General features: G+C 40.5%; 1 protein-coding gene across 6 annotated transcripts in view; it reads left to right on the top strand.

Moving 5' to 3' along the window:
- RBM33 (RNA binding motif protein 33) overlaps positions 1 to 18,728 on the top strand; it is a 105,480-nt gene that overhangs the window by 77,577 nt on the left and 9,175 nt on the right. For 3 of the 6 annotated variants that reach the window (XM_049798766.1, XM_049798763.1, XM_049798765.1), the window contains exons 16-17: positions 9,172 to 9,375; positions 10,808 to 10,996. In XM_049798766.1, the coding sequence (XP_049654723.1) occupies positions 9,172 to 9,375; positions 10,808 to 10,996 (393 nt within the window). Of the gene's footprint in view, positions 1 to 25; positions 8,959 to 9,171; positions 9,376 to 10,807; positions 10,997 to 18,728 lie in introns of those variants that run through there. The other 3 variants (XM_049798764.1, XM_049798767.1, XM_049798768.1) reach the window with 3 other exon arrangements.

Genomic DNA, 18,728 nt, shown 5'->3' with positions numbered 1-18,728 from the left:
TTGTTGTTGGGTGATTTCTCTCTAGCCAGAAAATAGCCTGCCATGCTCAGAGATGTGTGTCCCAAAGGCCTGAAAATGCTGGGTTTTATGCTGCACCAAGAACACACCAATCTTTGTCTCTGTGGAAAGCTGCACAGTGGGCTTTTTCAGATATATATACACACATACACGCATATATAAAAATACATAAATATGTCAGTGTTCCCTCTTATTAGTGATCGTAATTCCTGAAAACCTGAGATGATGCTTCATCTGAAAAGCTTGAAGAAAGATTTGGCAAGTTCGTTCGTTTGAAAAGCCTGTCACAAAAAATGTCCTTGGATTGTGGAAAAAAAAAAAAAAAAGAGGAATTGGAATGGAAGATAGACAACTTTGTTCAGATTTAGAGTAACTGAGAAGTGCAAGAGATGAATATGGAGTTCTAAATATGGAAAAAGATACTGAGATGATTGTTGTTTGATAATGTAACCTTATCGACCAACTTTGCTTAATGTTTGTACTTGTTTCTACTTGCATGTGTATGTTCAAGTTTTTAATTAAAAATATTTGACTTGAAAGCTCTATAGCGCCTTTCATCTAAATATGTCAGGAATTACAAACACTAAGATTTTTGGCATTTGTGTGACAGATTCTTGAGGTAGCCCTTCATCCAGCTCTGCAGCACTACCAGCTGCGAGAAACAGCACAGGACCTCTCGCTGCATACCATACTATTACTTTTTAAGAAGCAGGAGAATGACATTATGGTTTATTCCTATCCCACACTATTTCAAGGAGGCATGGATAATGTCTGTATTCTACCAGCAGCAGACTGAAGAAGCTGCAGAAACAAGCTATCTGAATGCCTAAATATCATGTTTGTCATTTAGAGAGTGTCAAAATGGGCAAGACCTTTGGAGCAGTACTAATGTAAATGCTGTTGAAAAAGGACTCTGCCTGCTATAACCTGCAAGATTTGACTCTGGAATTATTTCACAAATGGACATAAATTTCTTAACTCCACCTAAAAAAAACCCCACAAAACAAACCGCAACACCACCAAATATATGGATAAAAAAGGACGTTAGGGAACCCTGTAGTATTCTGGTTATGAAAAAGACATAATATTTTCATGAAACATTTGAAAATGAGCAATAAACCTTCTCCTCCCAGACCTCCAGTGAGGATGGTCCCTATAGAGACAGAATAATTCATGGCTTGAGGGTAGTGAGGTGGTCTGTGTTGTACTGTTTGGGGAATATTTGGTTACTGGGAAAATGAAATACGAGGGCACGTGTGGACACATTAGCAACTAGAGGGACTTAAGGTGACATCCAAACCAGACATAGATAGTACTTTTTATGGGTGTGTAATAAAATCCTCAAAAGGGGGAAGAGATATCTACCTCAATTGAATATAACTTTGCTGTGGATATCTTTGAACTGAAGTGCAATAAAGTATTTCCTGTTGTAGACTGCAGAACAGGTTTTTTCTTTTCCTCGGGAGACTTTTAAATTGTATATTGAAGAAGAGTGCTGCTTCCTCCTGAACACCCTGAAAGCAAGGCATTTGGTATTGCTTGTCACTCTTGTTAAGTCTCAAAGGAGAGTTTTTCTGCCATCATGTTCCAGTGCAAAATCCATATTGATATGATTTTGGTGTTACAGAGTATCTAGCAGCCCAGTTTCCTAATAGGAAATGACTAAAGGCAACTGCAACACCTTTAAAGTGCATTACAAAAAGAGCTAGTTTTCAAATGAAAACTAGTTGAATGTGATCTCAACACATGCAGATTTGTCCAATTTAAATTGAAGTTACAAATGCCTTTGTTAAATGGTATTTCAGGTTTGACCTGGACTTACATGTTTAGTACAGAGGTGTGGCTCCTGACACTGTAAGTGGTTGGGGAGGGAGGTAATATGGGTTGTCCGTGTCAAGACTGTATGAGGAGTTTAGGGCAACACACCAGAGAGATTTGACTTGCCATCAGTTTTAAGCTTCAAGGAACAGGAACTAGAAAAACTAGACATGACACAGGAAGGGAAGTTGTACTGGTTTCTGATATCCAGTACTGGCTTTCTGTGCTATAGCTCGTGTCCGGCTGAGAAGTGCTACTTAAGGAGCTTTGGGCTGTCAGAAGTTTTGAATTGCTGATATTTTCCAACAAGAGCTTTTCCTGTTGGTGCTTTCGCTGCATGTCCAGTCTTCACTAAAATTCTCTGTACAAAAAGTTATCCCTGAGACTGGCAACTGAAAACGGAACCAGGAAACTGCTCAAAACCACGTTTATTGACATCTACATCAGGTATTTTGCAGACAGCAACATAAAAATGAAGGTACTTCTGAAAGTATTACACATATCCAGTCCAGAACCTTGATTTTGCTGTAGCTTTGACACAGAATTTATATTTTTTCATAGTGAACTGGTGGGTGGTTGTACTAGAGGAAACACAGTCGTGATTTGACATCTGATCGACTGTTTCCATCACTCCTGGTGAAACCAGTGTAGCACAGGTATGGCTAGGATTCTCCAACATCTCTTTGACCAGTTCTTCTCCATGCCTTAGTTCTCCTCTCAGGCAGATGAGGAGATACTTAAGGTAAGAATTCTGTTAGTACTTGGGATTAAATGGGATTAGCTGCTTTTTTTACTAGACATTTTCTTTTTGCTGTTCTGACTTCATACACCATTAGGCACAGAAAAGAAGATAGTCATCACATCATGGCTTGCTGAAGCAGCTTAGCAGTGTCTTTTTATCGCAGGAACGGAACTGTTTCTGTATTTTATTTATATGTTGCTTAGTCTGGGTGTTCTTGTTTGAGGTAAGCTTGCCCCATGCAAAAGTTTTAGGCTGGATAAAATAACGCATAATTCACTGGCCAGCACCAGAAGTGTCTTTTCTGCTGTGAATCGGGAATGCTTTGGTGGTTCTATCACTTCTGTAGTCTGATGTAGCTTATTTCTGTGTGTACTTTGAGTCAAAACCATACCATTAGTATGCCTTAAAACAGTTGTTAACAATGAGTTGTCTATTGATAGAGTAGTGTATTCTAGCCTGGCTGGAGAGCAGGTTTTTTAAGTACTGCTATTCTTGAACTTAAAAAAATACTTTTAAATTTCTTAAAAGGCCTTTAAAAAAAGATCTCCAGGTGTTTCTCACTGGCATTTGACATATTGAAAACAGATCTTCAACTGTTCAGAAACAGCGCTGGGTCACGTCACTTGGTTGTGGGATATTTGGCAAGTGATTAGACTTCCTGTTCCAAAGTCCCCAGTCTGTCAACTGGCTGTATCAAAGCGGTAAAGCATTTGGAGTACTGGTTGAAGAGAAAGAGCTAATTATTAGGGGTTTGCCTTTAATACACGTTTCTGACAATTGTAGTGAGAAAATACTCATCTATATTAGATGATAGTCTTTCTTGCTCTACGTGGGTTTTGCTTTACTAGTTTTTTCTCTTTGCTACATGGGGATCATAGTTGTCTGTGTAGATGTCTGTCTTTTTTACTATAGTCAATCATAGTACCAGTAAAATATAAGTTTACGTATGAAAACCCATGTAGCTGATGAATAGTAATTTCTCTTAGCCTTGAAGTGAAGATGACTTTAGTAACCTAAAGGTTGTTTTTTTCCCCTCGTGACTACTGTAATACTGTAGAGGTACTCATTCTAGAAATATTGACTTAAACTGGTAACAGATGAAGGGTTTCTCCTTTCTTAAAGGAAATCAATTACAAGACATTTTTGGATTGAGATTTCCCTGCAAGATTTAAGCCTTCATCACGTTACAGAGAATTTTGAGTTATAGTGCATCTGAGAAAAGGTGAAAACATTGGGCTTCTCTGTGTTATTTTTACACAAATCAACCAGAGTTTATTTCCTTTAAGTGCTTTATCCAGCATGCGCATCCCTTTACTATTGGGTGATTTTGAATTAGCTTTATAAAGATTACATGGATAGACACAGCATTGTCGTAGTTAATAGAAACCTGTGCAGTGAGGTCTATGGGCTGCAAGATCACTAACAGTGCCAATGACAGTGAAGTATGGCCTTATCGAAAGGAGAATTCATAAGAGGCTGCCCTGGGACACTGCACCACTGTCCTTCTGTGTATCCTGACAATGTTATCTGTCCTCTCAGTACGGAGTATCAAATGTCTGTCACGAGTACAGAAATTAATTTAATGTCACCTGAAGACATGCAATTAATCTTTTAGAGGTTTTCATAATACCTTTACAGAAAGAGTTGCCAGTTTGGCGGATTTGGATTTTGGGGTTTAGCAGAAGATAAGGAAAATTAATTTTTCATCAGGGTTAATACAAGCTAGCAGGGCCACAAAGGCTGAGAAAAATGGTTTGGGAATTTGTCAAGTGTTGTCACTCTAGAATAATGCTGCTTAACGTCTGATAGGTGTAATCAAGAGTTGAGATTTCTATAGAGGGGGATTAATCAATTTGCTCACTACAGAATGCAAGTTGGTGATACCATTCCTTCATGGGGTTTAAGAATGAAAATAAGATTTGATCTGTCAAATTGCAAGCAGCTCTGACAGTATCAATAGGCATTTTTATCAGTACATTTTAAACCATTTGTTATAAATAAATTTGTCCTGCTAATGTTGGTGGCAAATAAACTTCATCTTCATTGTAAAACTGTCATAATGATTATGATAGAGTAGAGAGCTTCAGCTTGCTAAATTCAAGCAGTCCCTCATAAAACTCTGCTTTTAGAATTTGTGATCTCATATTTGACAGAATGGTCTTTATGTTTCTCAAAACACAACACTGACTATATATATTTGTGTAGTGACAGAGTCTCACTATTGAAAAACAGCCTTGATAAGTATCAGGGAATCGGTTCTAAAATTCATGGCTACTGAATGGCCTAATTTCTCTTTTTTGTTAGTCCCATTTCAGATCAAATTGTGCAGACTTTTCCATAGTAGAAGTTTGAAAACCATTCACCATGTAGATCAAATCCTTTTGCCTTGTTCTTTTGAGTTTTGTTTAATTACACACAGTATTTGAAATTAAGTTGTCGTTTTGGCACCGCTAACAGTACTTGCAGTACTTGAAATTTGAAGGATAGTTTTTATACTTTCCCCTGAACAGAACTCCTGCCACTTAAAAAAAGGCATTTTCATTACTCCAGAATTAACTGAATAATGGTAGTTTCATTCAAGAGAACTCTTTCCTGGCTACATGGTAGGAAGGCAGACCTTTTATAAAACTTGGAAATTCAGAGCTTGAAGGTCAGAATGATTTGTAATATAGAAATTAGGCAGTAGACAACAAGAGAAAAACCTTCTTCCTTTATTGGTTTGCAGACAAAGAATGGAAATTCACTTTTCTGCAGAGGACTTTAGAGGAAACTTACAGTATAAAATCAGAGCTTGTATCAATCAATCTCAGGTCTCTGTGGTGGACTGAGAAGTATTCTACCTGGTTTCAGCACTTTGTGCATCAAATTGTATGAGGCAGGCCATGATGATGAATAGATGCATCTCTGAAAAATTTAGTGTTGCCCTGTACATCCCAAAATTCTATAAAAAAAAAACCCAGATAAAAATGTATTTTGACAAGAGAAGACTTGAAATTTTAATACCTCCTTCTGTTGCTACATGTTTAAATTTCAGGGGGGCAGAGATGTAAGCTAATAAAAAATCAGCACTGTAGAAATTGTCTTCAGGAAAATCAAAAGTTCATTTCAAATGAGCTAGAACTGAGACATTTTAAGGAGAAGAGGTGCTAACAATTCAGCTTCTATGATTTAGACGTCATTTTGGATAGCTTCTGCAATGCAGCTTCAGTTCATTTACCCGCTTGCCTGTAGCTTTGCTGTGTTTTGATTTACCTTCTGGGTTCCAGCTTATTCTATACCTCATGAGTGAAAATCGGGAGTCGACATATGTGCAGTTATCTTTACAGTCATCCGTATTTTCCTCCAAATGTTAATGTTCCATATGAGCGTGTGACCTGTAAGTAATGTTCTGAGGTTTTATAGCTTTAGGCCCAGATCTTAAAAGCTCTTTGTGGGTGTTTTGCTTGACTTAGTGGCTTCTTCAGGCATGTCAATGAAGAACTAATTGTCTCGCATAGAAGAAGTTTAAAGGATGATGGTAGTGGTGGGTCTAATTTGCCACTGAATACTACTACATATGTTGTTCATTTTGGCTTGGATGGTGCTTGTCCTTCCAGTGTCACGTCTTTAACCAGTGCAAAAGGAATTGGTGCTAAAATTTGTTATCTGAGGCTGTATCGGTTTGCTTGTTAGGCACGTAGTGACCTAGGAGTCACGTTTGGTTTTCTTTTTCTTAATAAAACCACCAGATTTTGTCTTCAGCTGAAGCCAGAGCTACCTGTAACAGGAAACAATGTATTGCTGGCTTTCAGGGAACACTGTTAGTCCTTGAGCACCAAGTCGCTCACTCAGGAACCTCTCTTGAGAAGTGGTGCTGCAGGTTCATCTCTGCTTACCCTCTTCAAGTTGTCTCAAAAAGCAGTAGATGTTCAGATCAGTAGTATAAAAGAAAGGGTTTGACCCAGTTGCCCTTTCTTCCTTGTTGCCGCAACAAGCAGACTGTGCTTCATTCCCTTTTCTTATCCTATGGACTTTCTTTATTGTTTTGTATAGGTTTTCTTATTTCTGAAAGTGTTAATATATTAAGAAGTCCAGAGATGTTTCTACCTTTTCAGAGTTTTGCAGGAGCATCATGCTAGCAGTGAAGCCCAAAGATGGCATCTGAGACCCCAGCAGGGAACAAACCCCATCAAATTTTTCAACAGTGTAAACCAGGGTTGTGTGTTTATGCCTTTGACTCTGTTATAGTTGTGTGTTTAGGTTATACAGTTTTATTTGGTGATAATTAGGCTTGGTAGTTAAATATTGGGTGGTTGTTGGCCATCCTAGTCTTTTATGGGAAATTATTGTTTGCTTTTGAAGTTTCAGTAATGAGCATATTCAGTGTGGTTTTGTACCTGAGGGCTTCACTCTCAGATGCTCCTATGTGCTGGGATTGCTTTTTGGTTTGGAAAGAAATGGTTGCAAATATTTATGGTTGTTTTTCACAGCAGGCAGTTAGCGGAGATTAGATTTTAACTCCCAATTATTGTGTTTAAATTCCTCCTAGAATTTTTTTGTTCCTTTTAGTTTCATCATCTTCCAGCTGCTGTAGGGTTGAATAAAAGAAATTATCTGATCAGGGCATAGGGCTTATGGTGATGCTGATATTGGAACTAATACTAAAATGAGGAGGATTTAATGCTTGTTTCCTGGTAAGGTTTTGTGTGCATACATTTGGGTTTTTCAGGAGAGGGGGAGAGCTGTTGCTTTTATATTTTTGAGCAGTAATTGAAGAGAGACACTCTGAAGAGAAAGCTTTATAATTTCTCACTAGTTACTGCTCTCAAAGGTTTATATTCAGCATTTTCTGTGAAGCTACGGAGACATTCAGTTTAGTAGAGAAAAAAATTGTGATTAGAAGTGGAAAAACTAGATGCAGTTCTGTATTGCTTTCTTGCTTTGGACACTGTGGATGAAAGCCCTTAAGTGGGAAGAGCCTCAAGATTTTCCCTATGACAGATTGTGCTTTTGAAGTGTAGACAGTGCAAGGAGCTGATGAAACTGATTTGCCTGGGATTTAAGTAGCTGCGTTCTTGAGAAGTTGTTGCCTGCATATACTTGATAATACAGAGGTCTTGATTTAGGAGTGTGAACTGTGAACTTGCAAACATGAGACTATCCTACATATCACCTATACCAGACTATTTCTCTTCAAATGGTGGCGAAGAGACTTAGTAACCAGTCCACAGTAGGTGTTTCTTTAGCTTTCGTTTAATCCTGGTAGAGAGGTAATGATTTATATTCTCAATCAAGACAATCTTGGTCTTGGACCATGAACCTATTCCTTCTGCAGCCTTGTATTTTGTCTTCTTATCTGCAAAAAAATGTGCCAATTAGTATGAAACCCTCTGGTTCGTGACATATATTACAGATGCAAAATGAGTTTTGACTTCTGAATACTTAAGGAAAGGGGGGAAAAAAAAAGCCCAGTGTAAATAAAGATGCTTCCCCTCCCCCCCGCCTCCCTTTAGACATGCCTTCTATTTGAGAGCTTTTGCAGGGTTACCTGAGGTTGGTTAGGGACTTGGACTAAGCCTTCCCCCTGCAGATATAATGTTTACTAGTATTTGAGTTCTAAAGTTGGAGTCCAGTCAAGGTATATATATTGCTATTGAAACCATGCGATAATATGATGCGCTTTATAGATGCAAAAGTACTTGACCTTTTATTGGGCTTTGCTGTCTCTTACTGCATGGAATGTTTTTCAGTGATTGATCTGATCTGGACAGCAGGACACAAATTCAAGAACCACTAGTCTGTTTGTAAAAGAACCTGAACTGTTTGAGTAGAGGCAGTGGAAGGGAATAATTTCTGTCTTAGTGCTTTCAGCTTATGCTTTTACTGTGCTTGATTGCACTGAGAGATATAGTGGAAAGAGATACATTGGATGAGAGAGGCACTGAGGTGGTGTTTTGTTATGCTTGTGATTATAAATATCTATAATAAGAGCTTTATAAAACAAACAAACAAACAAAACCCTTGGGGAAGAACTGTTCCAAGTACGGACAGTGTTTGAGGAAGGAGACTGCTTAAAAGGCTGCTGGTATAGAAGTTAGCAGAATAAGTACACGCTTCAAAACAAATACCAGTTTTTAACTAAAAAGAAGTTGTAGTTTTAAAGATGAGCAGAGTATTTGCCTGGTTGTTCTAGCCTTCACAGTTCTTTGCTCCTTCTCCTGCAATGTGTATGTCTCTCTTTAAAAAAAAAAAAAAAGTAATTAAAAAATAACACACACTAGTTCACGTGTACCCCTGGAAGGAAGAAAGATTTGGAAAGAGAAGTGAAAACACCTTGCTTCTTTGTATATGAAAAGACATTATTGAACATTGTAATTATAATAAAGTCTGAACAAAGTAAACTGTTCTTCAGATACTATGGATTTATTTTAGGCTGAAGCACAATTTCCAAGCTGAGCCCTTGCACACGCCTGCCACAGCCGCCGGTTCGCTTTAGCGGGCAAACCGCTGGGTGTTCTGTGTGCACTGAGCGAGCTGGATGTGGCAGGAGGCTGCTCAGGGCGAGGGCTTGCGGTGCCTGGACATTGAGCCGCCTGTTGTGTTGTTGATTTCAGCAGGGGGGAGAGGATGCTGGCTTTTTTCACCCAGAGGGCCAGCCCCAGCGGCCTCAACAACCCCTGGAGCCGAAACAGCAGCCAGTGCGGAAGGTCACATTGACAAAGGGAATGCAACAGCAGCAGCACCAACAGCAGGCACAGATCCATTCACCAGCTCCTCAAGGAGTCAAAAACATCCAGGGAATCCATCAACCTAAAAAGGTGATTTTTAGATGCGTATTGCTGCTAGAAGTTTTACTGTCTAGCTGTGTTGCTCTATTAATAACTAGCATTCTGTTTGCCAATTGCTAGCGCAGGGCTGCATGACCCAGGAGATGCATAATTGCATACAAAGCTTTTAATCTAGAGAGACCTGTTTGTACCCAGCACAGACTGGAGATGCCTGCAGGTTGTTTCATCTGCTGACTTTCTGGCCAGCACAGTACTCCCTGGGGAAATGCTTGTGTCCCGAGATAGCTACTGTAGGAGATAGTATCCCATGTGCCTTCTGGCTTTAAAACCAAGAGTTTTTCTGAAGTTGTGCTTAAGCTTTTATTCTGGCTGTTTCCTACATACGTAGGAGCATACAGCGACTGTTTCAGGATGCTCTTTGGTCAATCCTCAAAGTTGGTATCACTCAAAACAGTTAGTGATCTTGTAACTTGATTTTTGCACTGATCACGCACTGGGAGGAGGCAGGGAGACGGTTTGGGTGGCAGTGGCATGTGCCTTCTCTGCATTTGCAAGCTGGCACGCTCTCTGAAAATAGCTGGTATTTTGGCTTTTAAGTTAGTTCTTGGTTTTGAACTGTTGGCCATAATCTTCCTGCTTCATGTAAAGATAAAGTTTCCTTGCTGATATGGAGAGATGTGAAGAGTTGTTACCCTCCATAGGCTTTCCAAGTAGGAATCAAGAAACCATGTTGAGTGTTAACTCAATGTTAAGTGTTAACTCTGTGTAATGTTTGTTACTCTGTTTCATTGTTATTTTTCCTCTCTCCAACTGTTCAACCTTTTAATTTACAAGAATTAAATCCACACATTTCCTGCTCAAGAGGATACTGTTATGCCAGATCCTACAGGATTTGGGGGAAAGGAACTTTGAAGAAAGTTGTGTTAAAGTTATTTAGCATATGCAAGTACTCCATCCTGGTACCAGACCAAGAGTTAGTAGCAACACAGACTGGAGGTGCTTGAAGCAGTTTGCTGGTCTTGTGGGTACATTAAATTTACTTGTGGGTTGAGAAGAGGAAATGGAGAGGAATCACTGGTTGGTTTTTTTGGCCAGACTCAAAATATGGGAGCTGAACACCTGCTGCTAATGTCATCAGAATTGAAAACTACATTATATATTTTGGTCTGAGACCCTCCACTGCTTGATCGATCTGTGCTAAAGCTGAGGCTTTTAGCCTCAATGCAATATATATAACTCAACATATAACTTGCTATCCTTCTAGAAGAGGTTTGTATAAGCAGCGGATGAATATGTTAATGTGGCCTTTCAAATCAGCAAACAGCAACAAGCTGTTTTAAATCAGCGCATACTTTAATCAAGTCTTTTAAGTAAATGGCCAACTTTTATATCGTCTGTCAGATGCAGTGAGCAGAAGCACTAGGTAAGTAAATCAAAATACTGTTACTTTTGTTGTTGGCAGGTCATTATGCACGGCAGAGGCAGAGGAGTAGCAGGCCAGATGGGCCGAGGACGCTTGATGCCAAATAAACAGAACCTGCGAGTGGTGGAGTGCAAACCTCAGCCCTGTATTGTGTCAGTTGAAGGGCTTTCTTCATCAACTACTGATGTCCAACTGAAAAACCTGCTGATGTCAGTGGGACCCATTCAGGTAGGTCAACCTCGGTTTATCATTTTTGTGCCAAAAGGCTTTCATTCCGGAAAGCTCAATTAATTCCCTGACACTAAATACAATGTGTGTTTATTGGTAATTTATGTTTGAAGGCACCCCCACCCACACATGCTACACCTGGTAGCAAAGACAAGCACGTGATGATATTGCGGCACGGGAGGTACGGTAGGATTTTGCTAACAATCACATTCCTGCTGCAAAAGAATCTCCTTCATTTTGGAGTTCCTGTGCTATCTCTGTTATTTTCTTAGACAATACAAGCCTGTCCACTCTGTGAGGTTGTTAAAGCCAAATGCTCATATCAAAGCAAATGTATTTTTGGTTGCCGTCCTTTTCTTATTGTTGACTCACACCTACCCTTTTTTTTGACGTTTACCTTTTACTGTCATTTCAGTCCTGGGGTAAGAGCACTTAATGACTGCTGCCCAGTGGAGATTTTGTACCATGTAGCACCATCTACTTTTTCAGATGAAAACACGGTCTTCTTTGAAGGATTTTATTTATCCTTTTTTTTTTCCTTTCTTTTTTTTTTGAAGGTTCTCTTTAGGAGGGGCCTGTGAGCAAGGTTATACACACACACAGGTATATCTACTGTGAAGCTTCTATGTGTAAACTGCCTCCTGGAACTGATGTATCGGTTAAACTGACTTTAGGAAAACAGGAGGTTTTCAAAGCACTGAAGGGCTTAGGGGGCCCTGTCTGACTTATTGTTAGTACATTTGAAAATATCAGTCAATGAATAATGAAACATACAGATGAGGACAATTTTTTTTTCCCTGATTTTTTTCAGTTTTGAGTGCTCCTTTTGACAGGATCAACATTTTCAGACAAATGCAATGCATGAATTGGAGCTATTGTATGAGATTTCTCTTTTAGTGGGATCAGCTCTCTGTGGCTAAACACAGTACACTGTTAAAGATGTACACTCTGCCTGACTTCTTCCCAATTTAGTAAAGGGAATAATGCTGAATTATTTATGTTGTCAATTCAGAGACATTTAATTTGTTTGTGAAAGCAAAAATACTCTCACAAAATACTTTGTCCTTTCATGTTCTGTAGTACTCTAGGAAATTATTCACGCAGTTCCAAAGCACGTTTATTCAGTGTTTACTTGCTAAATCTTGCATGAGAATATTAGAAGGAGATTAATAGAAACCCTGCTAGAAAATACTCACAATTGAGAGAAGTTATTGCGAATGTACTAAAAAATTTATTCAGGACTTGCTGTTTCATAGCAGACTCCAAACTCTGGTGTATCAATTCAATGTCACAGACCAATTTAGAAGGATGCACTTATAGGAAAAAAACCAACAACTAGTTTTCTAGTGGGTTTTGATACATACCTGTGCCCTACAGAACTTGTATTCTTGCAGCAGCGTCAGCTGTACCTTTGGAAATCATGGTTTCTAAATCATCATCTATTTTCACCTTATCAGAGAGATAGAAGTAGTACTTGAAAGAGATGCTTGAATTTAGTGAACGATGCAGAAGGCTTTTGTGCTAATTCTGCACTTGAATTCCAAGTCTGACTTGTAGAAGGCAAAAATTTCCTGGCTTGTTTGAGACTGAATGATGTTTCACAAGTGTGGATAGTGAGATATGCAGGGGAGAAGTGATCCTTTTGTTGGAATAATATGAGACTGGTGCCACCGTATGCAATATTTAGCTTTTGGGGGTTGGGGGGGTCTTTTTATGGTACCATGAGAAGTGGTACCACGGAAGTGTTAACACACCAAATGAGGAAGAGGCAGCAGCAATTTTAGGTGCCTTGTCTTAAAAGAACTGAAAACAAAATGTTTTGTCCCTGTTCACAGCAATCAGTTTTATACAGATGGTGCTAGATTTTTCAGAGGTCAATATCCTGAAGTGCATGAGTGGCTTTTCTTGTGGGTGTAAATTAATGTTTTTACTAGTGTTTGTGCTCAGTGCTGTACAAAATCCCCTGCAACTGGCAATGGTCAGGAGTCTCTGATAGCGAAGGGATACTCGGTTATTTCCTCATTCTTCCTTTAAAATGCATTGCATGTAAGTGACTTGCAATGAGGAGTGCAGAAGTGAGCCACTGAATAGAGCCGAGTAGTGAATGGAAGGGCTCCTTGCCATGTGGACTCTGGGGGGTTTCATGTGTGAGGACAGTATGTGTGAGAGGCAAGGACAGGTCATGGCCATGACCAGAGCGAAGAGATCTCTGGTACTACAGAAGTCTGGTCTTCTAAGATGAAGTGTTGCAGCTTGATGAACTGAAATAGGAGGGATTTGGGGAGATGGCTATTGTGAGAAAACAGCAAGGTGAGAAATTCTAGCTGCTTTTTTGGAAATTAAGCTAGACACCCAGGTTTTTAGCTGCTTCAGATGGAGTTCAAGAGACAGTAAGAGGAAGGAAAGGTAAGTCAGTTGTAGCTGACTCCATCTTTAACATGTAGACTATCCTGTGTTTAGCTGTTGACTATTCAGCAAAACTTTCCTTAATGAACTGAACTCTGAGGTACTGGTTTCTTGATTTTTACTTGTCTTGGAAGGGAAATGTGTGTATCAAACTCATGCTTATTTTTTGCAATTGTAAAAAAAAAATCAAATCTGAATCAGAATTTACAGAGTTATCTTCCTGCCTGGATAGTGCTTGAAATGACATGTGCCAATTATCCAACACCCAAACCCCTGGTTAAAGGTAAAGATTCCCAAACTGTAGGACATGCACCTCGAATGGTAAGTAAGCATCTTGCTTCAAAGCAGCGTGCAAATGCAGCTCATAAATTGAATATTGCCTCTTGTGTATCAATTTCTGCTGCAGTCAAGACCTGAGCATGGGAATGGCTGCACTGAGGCATAGCTCCCAGAGAAGGCAAAGAAATACTTCCGAATGATCTCTCTGCTTTTTGACAAAGAATAAATCGTGAACACTCATGCCACCTGGTACAGGACCTCTGCTTAACCTGCACCTTCCATAGTGGTACATCTGTAGAGCAGTTCCTATTTTCAAATATATAGTTTGGCTCCTGATTTTATTGCAGTGTGCTTATCCTGCATGTGTTTTCTCAGGAAGAGGATCTTTGCTGGCATAAGAGAAGTTTTAATGTATTTATGGAAAAAGTCGTATAATTTCTCAATTGAGTGAATGAGGAGGAAGAAATTACTTTGGTTTTTCTGGTTACAATAGGGTTGGAGTTGTATTTTAACTTTTTCATGTCGGTATCAAGTTACAAGTACCTTGCACAAGCCTTAGGAAGGGAAGTTGAAAACTCCCCTCAATTTATGATGTTCAGTGCTCTTAGCTTTGCCATCAGCTTGCACTGAGGTGGTGGTTCTGTGAATCAGGGTTTGGGAATAGCTGGGCATGCATAAGAGAACATGAAGGAGATTTTTACAGTTGAAGTTGGAAATTCATCATTTTTTCCCTTCCATACCCTAGAAATGGAGAAAATTATCTTTTCCCATATATCAGCTTTGAAATACCCTCTATTGCCTAATCACTGAAGACTCTTTAATACTCATCCTTGCTTCATTAAAGCTGCTCTTTTATTAACATAGGAGAAAAAAATACCATTAAGATTCTCAAGCTACTGAATAGAAGAAAATCTTTGGGGCTCCAGGAACAGCCCCTCAGTCATAACTGTATTTTACAACTCAAACATGATTAAATTAGCAGGAGAAGTGCTTCCTTTCAACATAGTTTGCTGTCAGACTGTTTCTGGAGAGGGAGGATAAGCTTTCAGGTACAAATAATGTACCTGCAGTAAAATCTGACTGCTGAATCTAAAATAATTACATGCTATTTAATAAAATTATGCATTCAAAAGTGTTGGAAAGTACAGAAGATTTCTGAGCACACCACCAAAATAGAGTCTCCTGGGGACTGTGCTGGAGCAGTGACATTCAATACACATCCATCCAGAACCACTTGCTAAAGTAGATTACTAATAAGTTGCAAAGGTCATGAAAAACCTGGCACTTTTTTTTGGTGCTCTTGAATCTATGTTTAATGTTTATGCTGTCTAAAGAGGCTTGTGTTCAGCTAGTCATTGCCACCTTCAGATTATTTTTTTTTTTTGTATAGTGGCAGGTAGAGGGGATCATTTGCTAGATCTCCAGATAATTTCAGTACTGAGTGATTGTTATGTGGCAGTGTTCTGTAATTATCTGTAATCATATTTTCTTACATCAAATGGTTGCAAACATAAAACATCAGTGCAAGATCTCAGTATTGCTTTGTGAAGATTTAAGATCATAAATTCTGATGTTAAAAAAAAAAAAAAGGAAAAAGAAACACTCAAACTTTAGTGTTTTATATCAGAGGCGATGAGAATGGTGCGATTGTAGGTGTATTTTGAGTAGTTGTACAAATACGAGTTTTACTCTGATAAGGTAGTAATTTCTTTTCTGGTCCCAGAAGGGGAAAAACAGTTGCCATGTTGATGTGCTTCTCTTCACTTTTTTAGAGTGACAGTGCTACCTAGTGCTCAGTTAGGGTAAAGGCAGCTATCCGCACGGACACTGTATTCAAAATTGCTGAATTTGTCTTTAGTTTAAAGAGGTATTGGTGGAAATGACAAGCACACGTGGAGGAGCGCACCCAGAATGTGGGTGCTCTTGCAGATGAGCAGCATGGCTCTCGGTGTGCCATGGCGCATGAGGTGTGTAGGGCTGGCGTGGCGACCTGTGTGGTCTTCCTGCCTGTAAAAATACCTTCAGCTGTTGCAGAAGCTGTGGGAGAAAACATGGGCAGTCCTGCTCTGTCCGTGGGAAGAGAAGAGCAGCTTCGTCATGAGCCTGTCCGGTTCGGCCCTGCTGTAGAGTGGTGTGAGAGCTACAGATGCCCATCTCAGTGACAGAAGATCCTTTCTTCTCATCTCATCTTGCATAAGGAGATGGAAAGCTGAGCGCTTCTAAAGTCAAAGGTGGCAGAAAAGCAGGAAGGAGGGACAGGAGGTGGAAGAGATCAGTTGCAACAGCTGAGGATAAAATAAATACATTCTGTCCCAGCCTCTATGCCTGTTGGTAGTGGCTAGGAAGTGTTGCTCCCAGCAAAGATGCTTTAGGTGTCAGGAGGCTGCAAGGATAATAAAAATGTGTCTGCATTTATTGACGGGAGGGAAGAATAAACAGAATCCCATCTTTCTTTCAGAAAGTGCCTGCCGTGCTGCTGTTCGACTTGTTGCAGAGCAGGTTGGATCACACACTTGGAGGTGATGTTGGCTAGGAGAGTTTATACTTCATTTTTGCAGAGACCCTTTTTTAGCAGCTTCGTATGAACTGCAACTCCTAATCCCAAACTCACCGATGAACTGAATGTGCGGTCTATTAGGTAGTCCATTTACTTCAGTGAAAGAAATTAAGTAAAGGAGGAAACTTTTATTTCCCATGTGTCTCCTATAATTGAAATGAGTGCTTGCTCCAGTCTCACTCCTACCTGCTTGGTTTCCATCTCCCAGTGCTCTGTTATCTCCCTTTTAACTTCTTCCTCTCTGTGTAACCTCTGACAGTTTTGGTGTCAAAGATGTTTGTTTTCTGCAAGCGATCTCTTTCTTCCTACTCATGGATGTCCTGCTGTTTGTCTCAAGGTTCTTTGTTTTGCAGTGAAGTTGAGTTTATTGTGCTGCTATTATCATGTAGGCTATTTCAATATTATTTTCACTGATATTGTACAAGCATAGATTTAATTAGAGAACATGTGTAAAGGAGAAATTTGAGGGCAGTGTAGGTCTGCAAGCCTAAAGAAATGTCTGCAGAGGGCATGGTCCTTTTATGATATTCATGTTTTAGTCACTGGTAATAGTTCAGTTGCAGAAAAAGCTACAGCTGATGATTACTTTTTTTTTAAGTTGTTGAATTAAATAGTATGTTTTTAAACAGTTTGTAGGCAAACTCTCAATCAAAAGCATGAGTGATGATGAAATACTGGTTTTGTTGCATTTTCCATTCAACACAAGATCTGCATTTTCCCGTGGCAGTGCCTTAGGTAACAGAAAAAGGAGATAATCAAGATCAGTATGAGCTCTGTGCTGCCTAAATCCTTTCCATACAAAATATTCCTCCTCAGCCCAAACCAGTTTTTTATTTTTAATGCTGGGAATATGTCAGAATGTAATCTCTGTTCTCCAGAGTTAGATGGGAACATGCCCAGAATACCTCTGATCTCAGGTTGGTCTCGGAAAGTGCTTTATGGTAGATCTGTACACCTGAATCTGTAAAGTAGCCAGTCATTTGAAATCCCTTGGAAATTTTTGTATGTATTGTCAATCCTTTACACCTGAGTGGATCTGGGAAGGGTTTTTCATCCTCTGGTGACTGTCTGACTAGGTCAACTTAAAAAGATGATGTGAATGAAGTTGTTTTCTCAGAGCTGTGACGTTTGGGAGGGTTGTGGTGTTTCAGTTTAGGGATTCATGATAGAAGGAGATTCTGGTGGAGCACAGTGTGGCAACAGGGAAATCTCCTGCGGAGGAAGTCTGAGTGTCCTCCTGTTAAATGCTCGGTAGAACCAGCCCGTCTCCAGAGGCAGTGCTGCATGGCCAGTTGTTCTGTGCCTCCCCCGACTGGCCTTTCAAAATCAGTACGTTATGGAATAGTACTAAATTCAGATCAAATTCCTAATGAGGTATGAAACTTTGGGAAAGATAGACTCATATTTTTGTCATTATAACAGAGGTCATAAGACTAAGAATTACGTTAGTATTACACATTCTTTGAAAATGAGAGAACAGCTGTCATTAGTACTATGTGAAGACCTGTCTGATGCTTTTAGCTTCTTTATGATACTACCTTAGGTCTAAAACCAACACACTGAATTACTTTTTCAGAAACATGTATTGCGTTTACATGGCAATGTTTTGGTAGCGGGGTTGTTACAGGGGTGGCTTCTGTGAGAAGCTGCCAGAAGCTTCCCCCATGTCCGATAAAGCCAAGGCCAGCCGGCTCCGAGACGGACCCACCGCTGGCCAAGGCCGGCCCATCGGCGATAGTGGCAGCGCCTCTGGGATTACAGATTTAAGAAGGGAAAAAAAGTTGCTGGGGCACAGAAACTGCAGCCAGAGAGAGGAGTGAGAACATGTGGGTGAACCAACCGTGCAGACCCCCAGGTCAGTGCAGAAGGAGGGCAGGAGGTGCTCCAGGCGCCGGAGCAGAGATTCCCCTGCAGCCCGTGGGGAAGACCACGGTGAGGCAGGCTGTCCCCCTGCAGCCCAGGGAGGTCCACGGGGGAGCAGATCTCCACCTGCAGCCTGGGGAGAGAGGACCCCACACCGGAGCAGGGGGATGCCCAAGGGAGGCTGTGACCCCGTGGGAAGCCCGCGCTGGAGCAGGCTCCTGGCAGGACCTGTGGCCCTGTAGAGAGAGGAGCCCAGGCTGGAGCAGGTTTTCTGGCAGGACTTGTAACCTCGCGGGGGACCCACGTTGGAGCAGTCTGTGCCTGAAGGACTGCAGCCCATGGAAGGGACCCACACTGGAGCAGTTCATGAGGAACTGCAGCCCATGGGAAGGACTCACATTGGAGAAGTTCGTGGAGAACTCTCCCATGGTAGGGACCCAAAACCGGAGCAGGGGACGAGTGAGGAGTCCTCCCGCTGAGGAGGAAGGAGCAGCAGAGACAACGTGTGATGAACTGACCACAACCCCCATTCCCTGTCCCTCTGTGCTGCTGGGGGCAGGGGGGTAGGTAGAGAATTCAAGAGTGAAGCTGTGCCTGGGAAGAAGGAAGGGGTGGGGGGAAGATGTT

Source organism: Accipiter gentilis, chromosome 4 (genome assembly GCF_929443795.1).
Source record: "Accipiter gentilis chromosome 4, bAccGen1.1, whole genome shotgun sequence".
Taxonomy (NCBI): Eukaryota; Metazoa; Chordata; class Aves; order Accipitriformes; family Accipitridae; genus Astur; species Astur gentilis.
Note: the sequence above shows the minus strand (reverse complement) of the source record. Positions and strands in the feature narration are given on the sequence as shown.